The sequence below is a fragment of the Zingiber officinale genome, chromosome 1B (genome assembly GCF_018446385.1).
Source record: "Zingiber officinale cultivar Zhangliang chromosome 1B, Zo_v1.1, whole genome shotgun sequence".
In the NCBI taxonomy this organism is placed as follows: domain Eukaryota; kingdom Viridiplantae; phylum Streptophyta; class Magnoliopsida; order Zingiberales; family Zingiberaceae; genus Zingiber; species Zingiber officinale.
This window is the reverse complement of record NC_055986.1, coordinates 93,247,996-93,267,061: the sequence shown is the minus strand read 5'-3', so window position 1 is coordinate 93,267,061 and position 19,066 is coordinate 93,247,996. Positions and strand designations below refer to the sequence as shown.

General features: G+C 39.8%; 1 protein-coding gene across 1 annotated transcript; it reads right to left on the bottom strand.

Moving 5' to 3' along the window:
* Nucleotides 1-7,789: 7,789 nt before the first annotated feature.
* Nucleotides 7,790-11,395, bottom strand: LOC122040072. The gene is made up of 2 exons (XM_042599441.1): nucleotides 10,686-11,395; nucleotides 7,790-7,874 (listed from the first exon to the last, which is right to left on the bottom strand). The coding sequence occupies exons 1-2, from the start codon at nucleotides 11,393-11,395 to the stop codon at nucleotides 7,790-7,792; spliced, it is 795 nt and encodes a 264-aa protein (XP_042455375.1).
* Between the last annotated feature and the right edge of the window lie 7,671 nt (nucleotides 11,396-19,066).

Here is a 19,066-nt window from a genome sequence, read left to right as displayed (position 1 = left end):
TTAGCACCAATGCCCAGTTTTTAGAAGAAGACTATATAATGGATCACAAGCCCAATAGCAAAGTTATTTTAGAAGAACTTAGAGAGGACACGTCTACCTTAGTACCAACAGTACAAGATGAAGTACCACAAGAGACTGCAACACGTGTCACACATGATACATAACCACAGACAGTGCCTCGTCGTAGTGGGAGGGTTGTAAGGCAGCCTGATAGATTCATATTTTTGGGAGAGTCTTCAGACTTAATCCTAGGTAAACATGAACCTGATCCCCGAACATATGACGAAGCACTCCAAGATATAGATGCAGCATCTTGGCAAAAGGTAATGAATTCTGAAATAGAGTCTATGTACTCTAATAAAGTCTGGGAGCTTGTATAACCACCCGATGGTGTAAAAGCCGTTGGATGCAAGCGGATCTACAAAAGGAAAAGAAGGATAGACGGGAAGGTAGAAACCTTCAAAGCTAGGCTTGTTACGAAAGGGTACACTCAGAAAGAGGGAATCGATTATGAGGAAACTTTATTACCGGTAGCCATGCTTAAGTCTATCCGGATACTCTTATCCATTGCTGCTCATATGGATTATGAGATTTGGCAAATGGATGTCAAGACAGCTTTCCTTAATGGAAGTCTTGAAGAGAACATCCATATGAAGCAACCAAAAGGGTTCATTGAAAAAGGCAAAGAGCATCTAGTGTGCAAGCTCAATCGGTCCATTTATGGACTGAAGCAAGCTTCAAGGTCTTGGAACATCCGGTTTAATGAAGTGATCCAGTCATATGGATTTATTCAGTGTCCAGATGAGTCTTGTGTATACAAGAAGTGTAACAGAAATGTGATGATATTTCTTGTACTATACGTAGATGATATTTTGTTAATTGGCAACAATGTCAAGGTATTATTGGACGTAAGGGTATGGTTGTCCAAACAATTTGATATGAAGGACTTAGGAGATTGTTCACACATTCTTGGGATCAAAGTTATAAGGGATCGCAAGAAAAGAATGTTATGTCTGTCCCAAGCTTCATATATAGATACAATCCTTGCTCGTTTTAGCATGCAGGATTCCAAGAAAGGTTTCTTACCTTTTAGGCATAGAGTAGCTCTATCTAAAGAGATGTCTCCGAAGACATCAAAGGAGATAGAAGACATGAAAGCAGTTCCTTATGCTTCGGTTGTAGGAAGCCTAATGTATGCAATGCTATGTACGAGATCTGATATCTGTTTTGCCGTGGGCATGGTAAGCAGATATCAGAGTAACCCTGGACAAGGACATTGGACTGCGGTAAAGCATATATTAAAGTACCTGAGAAGGACTAGAGATTATATGCTAGTTTACCAAACAGACGATTTGCTCCCTGTGGGTTACACGGATTCAGATTTCCAATCAGATAGGGACAACAGTAAGTGTCACGCCCCGAGAGTAAGGTTGTCCGACGAAAATCGGACAGCACCTCCCCTGTAGCAGTGACAAATAGAACCAGTATACAACACCACAGATAATACATATACAAATATATCACAACCACGCAGATAATATGCAGCCCACACGGCTGTAAAGTCAAACACAGCGAAAAACAAGAATAACAAAGATAAAATAACAAAAACTCACCGCGGGCCGGCCCGGCTTGACTCATCGGCAAAACAACCAAATACAAATAACAAGTCCACAGCTCAATTATTACAATGCTAAATTCAAAGGTTTAACTCACAATAAAATGAAAACCAAAACCGTAAACCCATCCTCGGAAGTGACATGGGACCGGCAGTCGGGATCCTCCTCCAAGCGTACTAGCATCGCTATCAGCTACCTGGTGAAATTACCAATGCGGGTGGTGAGTATAAAACTCAGCGGGTAATAGGATAGACAGTGCATGAGCATCATAAAGAACAGGAATACAAAAGGATACAGTCTCGGAAAGATAAATAGCAGATACTACAGGGTAAACAAAGTATATATAAATCCATACCTGAAACCATATCCTAGGCTAACAGTGTAAGGTCTGAGATAAAGTAACTGCACAGATCGCTCATAACTACCGTAATCACATATAAAGTATCTGCAATAGTAATCGGTGTCCAAGCATATATAATGTATGTGATAACAGAATCGCATAAGTAAGCATAAACACAAGATAAGGGTATATCAAAAGTAGCGTATGCACGGATGGTCACTCCACCCACCTCTCAAGTCCATGACCCCTGAGTGTCGGACAATGACAAGCGACACACTCCGACTACCACTACTCTCGAGTGGCCGAGGGACAGTTGCATAGTAATAGCTACGTCTGTGACGGGGGTCCCTGCTGCCCGTGACTCCAGCAGACACTACCCATGAGTGAGCAAGCGGGGGCACGACAGGACATGCGGCACGCCCAAGCTACCACTACCCATGAGTGGACCAGCGTGCCAACGACCGTCTCAACCACAAGGGAGCCAAAGTCGTCGGCTATACATGCAATGACATGATGCGAATAATGCAACAATCATTATATATATATAACAGGAAATCAGGTATGCTACCTGAATCCGCATGCTCAATACTAAGCATAAATAAATAGTAATCAAACAGGTAAGCATAAACAGGTAAGCATAAACAGGTAAGCATGACATCTAGTATCTGCTAGGTATCAAGAATAACAACGGGAGACTGTATAGATAAGAAAGTGATCATCTCGAAGATTGAGTGGATAAAGTATCAAGCACAAGAAATAAAATGAGTGGAGTCAAGATAAATACTGCATATATGAAACTAACTCATGCACTTAGACCGATATCTAAAGGAGCAAGTTAAGAAGTACCCGCCTCTAGGTGTAGGTTGAATCCGACGTCTATCTCGTCACGACACTCGTCTCGATCAAAGTCCTGCGTCAACATATCAATTTTAGTTGATCCAACACATGAGATAGATTAACCCAGATTTATTCATTACTTAAACACATTGCCATTGATCTACTCCCAACTAATCCATAGCCCTAATTTATGCCTTCACATCACAAGATTTCCAGTAGGATCTTAACACTGCTAGAATTTCCAAATCACCACCTTGTTTTCTTGACACAGGTGAACAATCTACTGAATAACACATACCTTAAACAAAACCCTACAGATAAATCTTCTAAGTATCAATCAAACAAACCTCTCAATTATTTCCACATTTCAAATTTCTAACAAATACACATACCTTACCACAACTCCTCACTGTCGACTCACAGTCGAGAGATGTAATAGCCGGCTCTGGCACGCTGGTGCTGCCTACTGTCACAAATTCACCATTCAGAGCCTCCACGAGACTACAAACAGAGGCAATCTCACTGATCAGTACCCCATTCAAACAAAATTCACTACCTAGGTCTACAGATCGAATTCCTGGAGTTGTGGAGACCTTACCTACTGTTTCTCGGAGGCAAACCAGCTGCTGGAAGTTGTGGCCGAGACCCTCTCAGTGAGCCACTGCCAAAACAACATCTAACTCAATACAATCCTCTCAACCTAGCATCAATTCACAGATCTTCATAGCTAAGAAACCCTAATCTACACCATCCTCACCTCGATTTACCTCCACGACAGGAAACACCTCAACCGGCACAGAGACCCCGATGGAGAAACTCAGCTTTAGAGCTCTGGAAATCGAACCCACCGTTTGGAGTACTTCTCACCAAGATCGGGCCCTAGGGATCGGCGATTCTTCCTCAGCAACTCCGGAGCTCAGACCTGTTCCTTCCGGCCGGAGATTCTTTGCGCGCTACAGCTCTTGGAAAAAGGCTCCACCGTCGCGACCTCTGTTAAGGGGTTGAGAAGCTCGGAGGCTCGATCCGCGACAAGGCGTCGGCGATCAGGTGCGAGCGTGCGTCGAGGTCGAGTCCGTCGACGAGATTGGGAGGAAAGGAGAGGGGAGTCGGCGTTTTTAGGGCTTCGGTAGGGGGTTACTGTAGCTTCTTATAAAGGTAGGGTTTAATTTCTTCCCAACCCTTAATTAGTCCTCCTAATGATGATTTCCAATACCATCTTAAGCCCAATAATCTATCCCCTTAAATACGGTCATACGTCCTCCAAATAAATCCAGAAAAATGTCCAAAAATTCCCTTAAATCATTATAGGTTATTTTATTTTGCCGTATCTCACATTCTCCCCCTCTAATAAAAATTTGGTCCCCAAATTTATAACCCAAAAATCGGACCATCGAAATCCACATAGCAACCACCGACTTCTTGATGTACAACAAGTACCTCTACAGACGGTAAAGATACCGCTATGTCACGTGTCTAGCATATAGGTAACACCCTCCGAAAAGATACTTGAGAGATAAACAAATGGGTTCCACTAGCATCTATTAATAGTCCTATAATAAACGTATAAAGTAAAATAATACCTCGGAAGACCGATCCCTCAGCTCCCTGTGCCTCCTCTCGTGTAATAGCATAAGTGCGACCCTCCTCTGAGCTAAGCTGAGGCATGCCTGGGGTGGTCTGTGCTGGATTCGAAGGTGCAGGAATCGGCTGCTGATACTGAGACTGAAGCTGCTCCTGGAACGCTGAGTAGGGCTGAGGTGGATGAAAAACCTGCTGTACAGGAAATGTCTGATGAGAAGATACTGCGGCAGAATACTGTGTAGTCGCTGGTTCCTGACCCTGCACATAATATATCTGTCCCTGAGAAGGCTGAGGTCTCTGCTGATGTGGAGCACCCTGATTCGTTTGAGATCCTCTCTGCTGCCATGGCTGCACTATGTGAAAATCAACAATAGACTTCGGATATTATCCGAAGTAATAGGTAGATATTTACCGAAGTAGACGCACGTGAAGTAAAAGGGTAAATTTTTTACTTCGGCACATGATTACCGAAGTCTATCACCGGTCCAAAACCGGTTCAAAATCGGACCATTTTCGAAGTAAAAAAACGCTATTACTTCATCAAGGTCAGTAAAAAAACCGAAGTAATTGATGATATATTACTACATAGGTTACATTGTCTAACGAAGTTTAAAGGAGATACGACTTCACAATGTTTTATATTATGGTGTAGTAAATATTTAATATTACTTTTGCATATTTTAGCTAGATCGAAGTAATTGTTATTGTATTACTTCGTCGTAGTATGGAAGTAGAAAAGTATATTTTACTACACTTCAACAATTTAAGTTAGCGCAGTAATATATACGAACGACTTCAACAATTTTAAACACGTGGCGAAGTAAATAGTTTCTTTAACTACGACATTATTTAAATTTATTGAAGTCTTATGTGTTGTATTACTTCATCATTTTTATTTATAGTATTGAAGTAGTTGACTATATTTTACTACAATACAAATTTAATTGACAAAAATATATATCATAATATTTTGCTATAACACAATAATTTTCATCACTAAATTGAACAAATATATCACAAATATCTATCAAATACAATCCAAAAGTGTATTCATAAAAGAAATATTTAACAATAACCCAAAAACTTTTGTATCCATAAATCTCTAAATACAATCTAAAATTTGTAACATAGCCTACACTTAGGCACCCACATAGAAATAGATGAATTCGCTCCATTCACTTCTGACTTCATCATACTGAGATTGATTGTAATACTGTTTATTTTTTGATGCTGCAAACTGAATCATTAACAAAAGTTTGAGGATCAATGAAAAATGACTTAATATTTTATAAAGAAAATATTTCATAAAAAAAATATTCACCTTCCTCTCCAATTGTGAATATTCATCCAACACTATCTCTTTCATGTACCGCATCACACAATATCCACATTCAACGCCACCATTTTGTTTAAGATTACCTTAATGAAATTGAATATGTCATGCAAGAAGTCACAATCCAAATAATAAAAGTTATTAATTGATGTCTAAATACATAGTCACAATACATACTATCAATTGTTTAAAACCTGGTCCTTTTGAAATACCCCTGGATGCATTGTATATCTTGACCCCACTACATTGTAAAAAATAGAAAATTATTTTTTCAACCTATAATGAATTGAATGCATTCAAAATCAGCATAAGTTACTACTTACTTGGTCACAATAGTTTGCCCAGCATGATCTCGGTTCCTGTTACTCAAAGAGTCCAATAAATATATCATATTCTTATCTTCATTAATTATAGTCAAAATCCAATGATACCTACACAAATAAAAAATATAACATTGACTAGAATGTAATAGGAAATGATAAATAATTAAAATCTTACCCAGTGTTATATGGGATGAAGCATATGCTATCTCTGTTCGATGCTCCCAACTGAGCAGCAATATATTGTGATAATTTACTACCTTCTTCACCCACACCGCATGTAGGTGTGTGACCAGGATCCACACCTAAAAGAAAACATCAATTCCGAATAAAAGAAAACATGAGATTTCCAAGTGTAGCATTCAACAGAAGATACCATCTATACTGGACAGGGAAGAATAGAGTTCCTGAACTTACATCCAACATATACTACTCACTATTATTTAGCCGATTAAGAACTAGAACCTAAGCACAACTACTCTTTACTGGTTAAAGAAAATAGCACCCATCTAACCCCTGTTATAAACATAACCATCACCAACATATTATGAATTCTGGATGGGAAAAGAAACAAAATGAAAGTTCTAGCATAACATCTAACCCCTACTACCCAATTACTACACACTAGTTTAGACTATAGTTCACATTAATCAATAATTAAACAAGACTAACTAACACCAGTTAAAAGGAAAAAAAAATAAAAATAAAAATAAAATGAATTTATGCACAACATAAATAGCCTTGTAGAAATTACCACAACAGAATTCCACTTACTACTTCCCATGAGCTAGACAATTGGAGCATAATCCTAACAAGCTAATTCCAAATGAATATCTTGCACCCTTCCAGCAAACCGAGAGCCACCAAAATTTTTACCCATTCTCTACAAAACAAGGATCTGAAATTGAATTTAATCATGTACAGGGTTCTGTAAATAGCTTACACCAATCTAACATCTAATGAATACATAAGAATTGATATACTGAGTAAACAGCATAGTACACGCCCAAACCTTATAACCAAATCCTGAATTTTCTTCCAAATTCAAATCAGTACACCCCCTTCATTCATTCCTTCTACCCATCAGAAATTGTAACTACATACATATAAGCACACCCCTCATCAGTACCCTCGTGCTGGAAGTAAATGAATTTATATTCTGTTATGAGCCACTGCACTTATTCTAGCTTCATCAGTGTAAGGAAAATACCAAGGCAATAAATAACCTCTACCGTAAACATAGTAAGATCAGCAAAAAGGTGACACTATCAACAATTACAATGCATATATTCTATAAACAATTATATATACCTGTATGCTTAGGTTGTGGATAAGCAACAGAACCGATAAGTTATGTTAATAACATTGATGAGCAAATGGATTTCAGTATAGTACCACAAGTTGCACACCTTTTACAAGTACACGACATCCAGATTTTTTTTCAAGGCAATGGCTCAGGTTGGTCTATTTCGTTTTAAGAAATGCAAAGGAAGACAATGTCACATCGTTCGCATTAAGGTTTAGCATCTCCAAAGTACTTAGACCTTGGTTTGGGTTTCAAATACTCTATGTTAACAACATTACATCAACATACTTCTGGGAGACACAAAATTACCAAGTATTGGACTCATAAGCAACACCTCAACTTTTTTTTTTCTTTTTAAACCGATAGTGTGATAGAGTAGAATCCAGTAAGTCAATGCCTACTGCCATTTAGTCACAGATCAGGAGCTACATTTTTCTTCAAAATTTAAAGAATACATTAAATAGTAATCGGGATAGCTCCACAAGAATGAAGCTTCTCGAGGCCATACATTGCTATCTCCCCATAACCACTAACTGCACCCCTGATGATAAAACTAATATATTTACTAAAAGTTGAGAGCTGATTATAGATGCACAATAACACTTTTTGGCAACTCAAGATAACATGTTCAGTGGAAGATTATCTGTAGGTACATTTTGTTTTAGATTTAATTGAAACGTCATAAAACGTAAAGGATTCATTTTCCATCAACTATAAATTTAATTTAGACCTCATCAGGCAGAGGTTGCATCACATAATATAAGTACACACTTATTGTCTGGGATCTCATCTAAAAGGTTAATCTTGAATTTAATAGACAAAAATACAACTTAATGTCAACGTCTTGCTTCTCCTAAAGGAAAGAAACTAACTACAATTAACATATTATTGCATAAGATGTCAAGAGCAGTGTTTAAAGAACATAAAGATAGAAAGAAAACATTCACTTCCATCAAACTCTCTAAAATGCGTTAAAGATATCTAGAATAACCTTTATCATGTCCACTAATGACCACGTAATTTATGAAGGTCTTAATCATACTTGATAAAAGGATCAACATTAATATTTATGAAACTATTTTCATCAATTTCCCTTTTGATTTGCAGCTGCATGTCACTAAAATTCAGAAAATTAGACAATTAGTTAAATATTTATATTGATCCATTAACTTCATTTGCTATTTAAGTGATATTGGCAACAAAATCTGATATTAACGTGAAGCACAATCCATCCTAAAATGTTAACCACTTAACAGGATGTCTTGATAGATGCACATCAAGGACTTAATACTGCAGCCTATGGACATAGAGTACTCTAGTTCAAAGTTCACAATTATAATTATGTCAAGCTGTGCATCATTAATATAGTGAAAACATATGTAGGATTTCACTATACTAATCCCAAATACATTTAACATGTTCATCTTGTAAACTTAAGCAATTAAGTTATATACAAATTTAGAACTTCAACCATTCTCAAAGGAAAGAAAATATATTCTACCGCTAATGCAAAAAAAGCATACTAGAATATTGTAAGCTACCACAATACATGAGCAATGAAATAATGTAAGGAAAGAAGATAATAACACATGCTACAATATCCAAGTCATCTAAAAAAGCACCTGCTATTACAACCAAAATCACAAGTTAAACATCCAATGCTGGTGAGAGCAAAAAGGAGTCTGTTAAAGTTGTCAAGAAAAAGACTAAATGTATCAAGATGTTTGCTTGTTTGACTTTGTTTTTGGTAAGTTCAGTTTTTCTTCCTCTGTTGCTTGCTCTATATGATTTTGTTTTATTGACTTTATCTATATGAAGTTCATTTATTCTTCTTATGTTTCTGCACTGATCCAATAAGAACAAAAATAAGAAGTCTAATGTCCCAGTGTCCATATAACAAAATTTCAATTTAATTATTCATTTGAAGCCTTAAACCTTTTCTTTACTCGGAGAAATTATTTCCATGACTATGTTTGGTACTTATTCAGCTTTTTTACTAAATATTATCAATTCTGATGAATTTCTAAGATACAAACTAAACTTAAGGTTTGACATCATGAGTGGAGGGTCAAATATAAATTTAGCTAAAGTATAAAGTAAGAAGGTTATATTAACAAGAAGAAAAACAAGCTCTTTATTTTTCTAGGGCTGTGTAAATGTGTGAAGATGAAATTATGTGGTTAACAATGAAGACATATGATTCCTAAAAAATTTGCCTATGTTTTTCTACTTAAATTGTCGATTTTCATGCTAAAGGAGAACCAATTGGTGTTAATTGTTCAATTTATCTACTTTTCACTGCCAACTAAATGACTGTACATGGATGATGAAGCTAAGTTGTGGTTGCTCTAAAATGGCACAAGTAGATGGAAAGAAAAGGCAGAGAGGAAACAAGGCAAAGAGGAAAGGAAAGAAGGGTTCAGAGAGGGAACAAACCTAGAGTTGTAGAAAACCGGGAAGTCGATTGTCTGCGTCGGGCGAAAAAACAAGCAGAGGGCGCGATGCTAAAAAACACGAAGGGCGCACGATAAAAACACGATAGTTAGGATCGGTTAGAGACAAAGCAATAGAGAGGAAAGGAAGAGAAACCTAACGGCGAGGCAGAGAGGAACACAAGTAAAGAAGAGGTCGAAGAGGGAACAAACCTAGCTCTGTAAAGAGGAAAGGATCTTTGTGCGTCCGGGGGAACAACTCGAAGACGGGAGAGTCGAAGGTCGCCGGCGGTGTGTCGAAAGGCGCTGGGGGAGTCGAAGGTTGTCTAGTGGAGTTGAAGGCGTCGGGCGAAAAAACACAAAGAGGGCGAAGGAGAAAAAACGTGAAAAAGATAGAAGTCGACAGAGGGCGCACGGCGGGGAAAAAATAAAGTAATTAGCTAGGGTTCTCGCATGGAAAAAAAAATAAACCGGCCAGTGGTTCAACTAGGAAAATATTTTTAACCAGTTATAACTTATTACTTCAACATTTAAACATATAGTTTAATTTTGTGACTTATTACTTCATCGAATATATATCACGAAGTAAAATATTAGATAAAATTAGAAGTAAAGTCCGTATTTTTTAATCTATGAAATCTAAAATAGTATTTACTATATTAAATTTTGTACCGAAGTTAATTGTAATATATTACTTCATAATTTTTGATTACCGAAGTAAACAGTGACGAAGTCTAATACAAATTTTCACATAGTGCTGGGTGGGTCGATCTCCCTGACAGGTAACTTTAGTAGTCTCCAACCGAGCCTTCAGGGTACATTCCCAACTCTCATTGCCCGGAAGCTTACAATAGAAACATATAGAGTGATCCAACGGACAATCGAGTTTGAGGTGACTTTTCGAGCCGCACTGGTAACACCTGGTTTCACTATTATCATTCTTCCGATTTCTCTTAGGGGAACTAGTAGACCCATCCGTGGTGCGCCCTGATTCCTGTGGCCGAGAAGATCCTTCGGAAGTAACTTGCAAGTCTTGACCCTTATTCCCTCTCTTCTGCGACAGTTGCTTGTCCTTACTTTTCTCCTGATTCACTTGCTGCTGAGTCATCTCAATAAATAGTGCTCGATCTAGAACCTCCCGATAGGAACTACCTGGAAATCCTGACATCCGAATCCGAATGTATGCTGCAAGACCCTGAGTGAACTGCTGCATACGATCATAATCTTGTGCCACTAAGTGAGGACAAAACTCTGCCAACCTACAGAATTCGGCATTGTACTCCATCACTGACCGGTCGCCCTGCTTGAGATTCAGAAATTCCTGGCGTCGAGCTAGACAGAAGGTCGCTGGGAAATATTGCCGCTCAAACGCGTCTCGGAACATCGCCCATGTGATGCGCTGCTCTCCAAAGATCGTCTTCTGCATGTCCCACCATGTGACTGCTTGATCTCGGAGATGATACGCTGCCAGTTCCACTTTCTCCTCATCCGTGCAACTCAGGTACTCAAAGGTGCTCTCTACATTCTTCAACCAACTTCGAGAAGCCCAAGGATCTGCTCCGCCCAAATATAAGGTAAATCTGTCCTTGACGGACCTCGCCAGCAACGGTATCCGAGCTCTGTCCCTCATCCAATCAGTAGTAGCAGGGGTAGGATATGCCGATGGTATCCCGGAGGGAATACCCTGAGGCTGAAATTCCCGATTCCTACCAGATGGTATGACTGAAGGGATCTCCTGAGGCTGACGTCCCTGATCTCTAGGAGTCTGATGGGTCTGTCCCCGACTAGCCGTCTCATCATCAGTTGGATTCTGGTTCCTCAGCCTCAATGGGTTGTTTCCGTGGTCGTCCCGGACCACGACGAGAACCGACTACCGCTCGACCACATCTCATACCTGGTGTAAACCACTAATAAGTACTACAAACAATATAAGTTCGTACTTATAAAACTTACAGCCTATTACTTGGAGGTGTTCCGCCGCCGCCTGGTCCCAAATCCCGAAAAGTCACTTCGAGGAATAAAATCACGAAAAATCCAAAACGTATGAATCTGACATCGTAAACCTGTGGCTCTGATACCAATAAATTGTCACGCCCCGAGAGTAAGGTTGTCCGACGAAAATCGGACAGCACCTCCCCTGTAGCAGTGACAAATAGAACCAGTATACAACACCACAGATAATACATATACAAATATATCACAACCACGCAGATAATATGCAGCCCACATGGCTGTAAAGTCAAACACAGCGGAAAACAAGAATAACAAAGATAAAATAACAAAAACTCACCGCGGGCCGGCCCGGCTTGACTCATCGGCAAAACAACCAAATACAAATAACAAGTCCACAGCTCAATTATTACAATGCTAAATTCAAAGGTTTAACTCAAAATAAAATGAAAACCAAAATCGTAAAACCGTCCTCGGAAGTGACATGGGACCGGCAGTCGGGATCCTCCTCCAAATATACTAGTATCGCTATCAGCTACCTGGTGAAATTACCAATGTGGGTGGTGAGTACAAAGACTCAGCGGGTAATAGAATAGACAGTGCATGAGTATCATAAAGAACAGGAATACAAAAGGATACAGTCTCGGGAAGGTAAATAGAAGATACTACTGGGTAAACAAAGTATATATCCATACCTGAAATCATATCCTAGGCTAACAGTGTAAGGTCTGAGATAACATAGACTGCTACAGTACTGCTCATAACTAGCAGAATCACATATAGAGTATACAGTAATCAGTGTCCAAGAATATATAACAGGTATGTGATAACAGAACTGCATAAGTAAGCATAAACAGCATAAGCAGGTATATCAAAAAGTAGCGTATGCACGGATGGTCACTCCCGCCCACCCCTCAAGTCCATGACCCCAGTATGACAAACTGTACACACTCCAGCTACCACTACTCTCGAGTGGCCGAGGGAACAGTTGCATAGTAGCTGAATAGCTACGTCTGCGACGGGGGTCCCTGCTGCCTGCGACTCCAGCAGACACTACCCATGAGTGAGCAAGCGGGGGGCACGACAGGACATGCGGCACGCTCCAAGCTACCACTACCCATGAGTGGACGAGCGTGCGGCCCAGGCCAACGACCGTCTCAACCACAAGGGAGCCAAAGTCGTCGGCTATACATGCAATGACATGATGCGAATAATGCAACAATCATCATATATATATAACAGGAAATCAGGTATGCTACCTGAATCCGCATGCTCAATACTAAGCATAAATAAATAGTAATCAAACAGGTAAGCATAAACAGGTAAGCATGGCATCTAGTATCTGCTAGGTATCAAGAATAACAACGGGAGACTGTATAGATAAGAAAGTGATCATCTCGAAGATTGAGTGGATAAAGTATCAAGCACAAGAAATAAAATGAGTGGAGTCAAGATAAATACTGCATATATGAAACTAACTCATGCACTTAGACCGATATCTAAAGGAGCAAGTTAAGAAGTACCCGCCTCTAGGTGTAGGTTGAATCCGACGTCTATCTCGTCACGACGCTCGTCTCGATCAAGGTCCTGCGTCAACATATCAATTTTAGTTGATCCAACACATGAGATAGATTAACCCAGATTTATTCATTACTTAAACACATTGCCATTGATCTACTCCCAACTAATCCATAGCCCTAATTTATGCCTTCACATCACAAGATTTCCAGTAGGATCTTAACACTGCTAGAATTTCCAAATCACCACCTTGTTTTCTTGACACAGGTGAACAATCTACTGAATAACACATCCCTTAAACAAAACCCTACAGATAAATCTTCTAAGTATCAATCAAACAAACCTCTCAATTATTTCCACATTTCAAATTTCTAACAAATACACATACCTTACCACAACTCCTCACTGTCGACTCACAGTCGAGAGATGTAATAGCCGGCTCTGGCACGCTGGTGCTGCCTACTGCCACAAATTCACCATTCAGAGCCTCCACAAGACTACAAACAGAGGCAATCTCACTGATCAGTACCCCATTCAAACAAAATTCACTACCTAGGTCTACAGATCGAATTCCTGGAGTTGTGGAGACCTTACCTACTGTTTCCCGAAGGCAAACCAGCTGCTGGAAGTCGTGGCCGAGCCCCTCTCAGTGAGCCACTGCCAAAACAACATCTAACTCAATACAATCCTCTCAACCTAGCATCAATTCACAGATCTTCATAGCTAAGAAACCCTAATCTACACCATCCTCACCTCGATTTACCTCCACGACAGGAAACACCTCAACCGGCACAGAGACCCCGATGGAGAAACTCAGCTTTAGAGCTCTGGAAATCGAACCCACCGTTTGGAGTACTTCTCCCCAAGATCGGGCCCTAGGGATCGGCGATTCTTCCTCAGCAACTCCGGAGCTCAGACCTGTTCCTTCCGGCCGGAGATTCTTCGCGCGCTACAGCTCTCGGAAAAAGGCTCCACCGTCGCGACCTCTGTTAAGGGGTTGAGAAGCTCGGAGGCTCGATCCGCGACAAGGCGCCGGCGATCAGGTGCGAGCGTGCGTCGAGGTCGAGTCCGTCGACGAGATCGGGAGGAAAGGAGAGGGGAGTCGGCGTTTTTAGGGCTTCGGTAGGGGGTTACTGTAGCTTCTTATAAAGGTAGGGTTTAATTTCTTCCCAACCCTTAATTAGCCCTCCTAATGATGATTTCCAATACCATCTTAAGCCCAATAATCTATCACCTTAAATACGGTCATACGTCCTCCAAATAAATCCAGAAAAATGTCGAAAAATTCCCTTAAATCATTATAGGTTATTTTATTTTGCCGTATCTCACAATAAGTCTATGTAACGACTCACCCTTCTTACTACTACTCGCTAAGGGCGACCGTTACCTAACTACTACTCTACATACTAGTGTCACTGACGCTATTATTAGCAATACTTAGATTTATCACGGTTCAGAGGAATTCCTACCGAAAAATTTCGGCAGAATCTCCCCTGTACCGGTGACCAAATCCATAGTACATAAGATATATACGCAGCCACAGGCGGCTGGAACTCATTTTTCACAACCACGCAGTTATAAAAACAACAGTAAAGACAACCAACTATATCACTCCACAAATAATTAAAGTGACTAAATGCATATGCGGAAATAAACTCAACTACAATCTCACAAACTTCATAATAGTGTTAAAGAAAAGAACTAAAGCATAAACTCTAATCAAATAGGTCCTGCAGGTTTGATAACACTCTCTGGATCTCTCCATAGTCGCAGTCATCACACACCTTCATCACCACCACCATCCTGTCGCCTCCCTTTCATATCCTAGCTTTTCCTTTATCTGCAGTAGGAGGAAAGAAAATAGATCTATAAGCGAAAACGCTTAGTAAGTACAAATCTATCTCACAAAAACTCGAAGTGCATAAAAGAAATGCAATAATACAGAAACTGAAATGCTAAAGCAAAGCTGCATGTACTCATGGTATACAGAAATAAAACTGAATACTAAACATGCTCCTAACTGACAGGAAAGTAATGAAACAAATACTGTAAGCTTAGAATTAAAGAACTAAACTTTTATTGATTCTAAGCATAAACTTGTTTCATTTTCTTATATCTTTACACCAGAAATTAATCTTTTAATTTCTCTTTTACCTTCTTCTTCTTTTTCTTTTTCTTTCCTTATGCTAGAAATTAATCTTTTAATTTCTCTTTCACTTTCTTCTTCTTGTTCTTCTTTTCTTCTTTGGGCCCAGGCTTAGTACCATCTTTGTTTTGCGCGCTCTCTAATAGTGACTGGGGTAGCGAGCCTCCAGCCCTATGAGGATAAAGACCAGGGCCAAGACCTCGGAATTGGTCACCTGGATTTGTTTAACGACAACCTCGGAAGTCGGGTACTAGCCTTTTACTTTAATTTACTTGTTATCTCTTTTTAACTAGACTTTAGTCTTTTTCTTTACTCATGCTTCTTATAATCCTTTATTAGAGCCTATTAGAATCCTGTAGATATTTCTAACAAGTATAGGATTACAACTAACCAAGCATGCTATATAAAAATAACACAAAGGAAACAGATCTGAACTCTCTAAGCATGTTATAAAATAAAGCAAAAGAAAGCAAATTTGAATTTCCTAAACATGCTGTGATAAAAGCAAAAGAAGCAAATCTGATCTTACTAATCATGCTACAAAATAGAGCAAAAGAGAACTAATTTGAACTATATAAACATGCTGTGATAAGAGCAAAAGAAGCAAATCTAATCTTACTAATCATGCTACAAAATAGAGCAAAAGAGAACTAATTTGAACTATCTAAACATGCTGGGATAAGAGCAAAAGAGAGCTAATTTGGACTTTCTAAACATGCTGTAAAATAGACAACTGAATGCTACTTTAAACTTCCTAAACATGCTATAAATAAAGCAAAAGAATACAACTTCAGGCTTCTTTAACGTGCTATAAAATAGGCAACAGAATGCTACTTCAAACTTTCTAAACATGTCATAAATAAATAAAACTATATTCTAAACAATAGGTTTACAAATTTTTAAATCAAAGATTTAACAAGCTACTGAAATCTACTAGAATGAATACAGGAATGCTAGACAAGGTAGCAAGACAAACAAATCCCAAATCCTTGTGATGTGGCTATTTGTACTAATCCAAATAAGCAAGGAAATTCAGAATGTCACTGCTAGAAAGGAATAGGGCTGTTCGTGTTTGAGAATAGCATCAAAACTAAATTTTGATTCCACATGACTACCCTACTGATCATGCCTACCAATTAATCCGACTTACCTAACTTGAAATGGTAAAGACTTAGGGTTGTTTATGCCCATCCGCATGGATCGGAAAGGAAACCACTTGCTGGAAATCAAAGAGCTGTTCGGGTCATCATAATGGAGGCATCTCAATCACAAAACTTGAAACTCTCATACAAATAGGTATGATTATTCGGCTTAACAGACAAAACAAGGGAAGCATGGCTCTAGCATAAAACTTTACTCGGCACAGCAAAATCAACAAGCAAGGAAACAAATCGAAGCTCGGAGCAACTCCTACCGCAGGTGAGTAGTACTTACCCTTGCTTGTATGACTTACAGCCGACGGAGGAAGGGACCTAGGGTTCGAAGGCTTGGGATTCTCGGCCTCTTCTCCTGCCCGTGCGTTCGCCTTGCCGAGGGGAGCTTGGGTTTGCGTAGAACCCTTGAAGAAGAACGCTCGCCAGCCGTCGGAATGAAACCCTAAATTCGGCTTCGCCTTCGTCCAAGCAACGCCGCCGCTGTCGCACGCGAGAGAGGTGAGGAGAGAAAGAATTTCGAGAGGAATTGTTTTGGGTTTTGGAAAATCAAAACCTAATTCCCTTTCTTATACTCGAGTTATAATTAATTACTATCTATGCTTTAACTTTATTTCTCCCCATACTTAGTTAACAAAGCGTGCGCAGCCCAGTTGGTTGGCTGTGTCCGGTTAGGTCGGGTCCAACCCGAGGTCATGGGTTCGAGCCTCGCCTTCAACTCTCTCTGTCAAAATTTCTTTTATTTTGTAAAAATACTAAACGACCTCCAAAAATTGCGTAAAAATACTCTAAAAATTTCTAAAAATCTCTAGAATATTTTAAAAGCATTTCCAAATATTTTTATGGACATTTGGAACTCTAAATAGGGAAAATTGGGTCGTTACAATCCCCCATTCCTTATAAAAAGTTCATCCTCGAACTTAGAATAGCTCTGGATACTTCTGTCTCATGCTGTCCTCCCGCTCCCAAGTGATTTCCTCGTGCTTCTGGTTCTGCCAGACGACCTTCACTAGTGGTACTTCTTTGTTTCTCAATCTCATGACTGCTCTGTCCACTATCTGTGTAGGTCTACTCTCATAACTAAGATCCTCTTGGATCTGCACTGACTGAGGCTGAATCACTTGGCTCGGGTCATGGAGACACTTCCTTAACATGGAGACATGAAATACATTGTGTATTGCAGACATATCTTGTGGTAAGTCCAGCCTGTAAGCTACTTTCCCAATCCTCTCTATGATCCGGTAAGGTCCTACATAGCGAGGACTTAATTTGCCCTTCTTGCCAAATCTCATCACTCCCTTAATAGGAGCGACCTTGAGGAAAACTGAATCTCCTACTTGGAATTCCAGTGGCCTACGGCGTGTGTCAGCATAATTCTTCTGTCTGCTCTGGGCAGTCTCAATTCTCTGTCTGATCTTCTAGATCGCCTGAGTGGTCTCGTCTATCAGCTCTGTCTGAATACCCAGCTCTACTTCCATTTCTTTTCTCTCTCCTGCTTCTTGCCAGTATATGGGTGATCTGCATTTCCTGCCATATAGGGCCTCATAAGGTGCCATCTTGATGGTGGCCTGATAGCTATTGTTGTAGGCGAATTCAGCTAAGCACAAATACTTGCACCAACTTCCTTTGAAATCTGAGCATATATTCTAAAATCTGATTCACTCGCTCTGTCTGTCCATCAGTCTGTGGATGGAAAGTTGTGCTGAATTTAAGTTTGGTGCATAGTGCATTCTGAACGCACTCCCAAAAGTGTGAGGTGAAGCACCCATCTCTATCAGAAACGATAGATTTAGGAACTCCATGAAGTCTGACTACTTCTTTAACATATAGCTGGGCCAACTGCTCTATGGAGTGGGACACCTTGATGGCTAGGAAGTGAGCAGACTTGGTCAATCGATCTACTATTACCCATATCGCATCATACCCATTGGTGGTTCTTGGAAGACCTATTATGAAGTCCATGGATATGTCTTCCCATTTCCATTCTGGTATTGGAAGAGGCTGAAGAACTCCTCCTGGTCTCTGGTGTTCTGCTTTGACCCTCTGGCATGTCAAGCAGGTACTGACATATTTAGCAACGTCTCTTTTGAGTCCTGACCACCAGAACATCTGTTTCACATCGTGGTACATCTTGGAAGAACCAGGATGCATGGAGTATGGTGTGCTGTGAGCTTCTTCTAAGATATTCTTCCTCAGTTCTTCATCATGGGGCACGCAAATGCGACTCCCTTGATAAAGAATCCCGCTATCTGTTACTCAAAACTCTGATTTGTCTTCTTTCTGTAATCCTTGCTTGATTTTCTGGATGTTTGAATCTTCACTTTGCTTTCTCTGTACCTCCTCAAGCAATGTGGACTCTAAGGTCAATGCAGAGAGTTGCCCTTCAATAATTTCAAGTCCAAAATCCGACAACTCCTTCTGCAGTGGCAGGGCTAATGATGACAAAGACATCAGGGATGTACTAGATTTTCTACTTAGTGCATCTGTCACTTTGTTAGCTTTGCCTGGGTAGTAGAGGATTTCACAGTCGTAATCT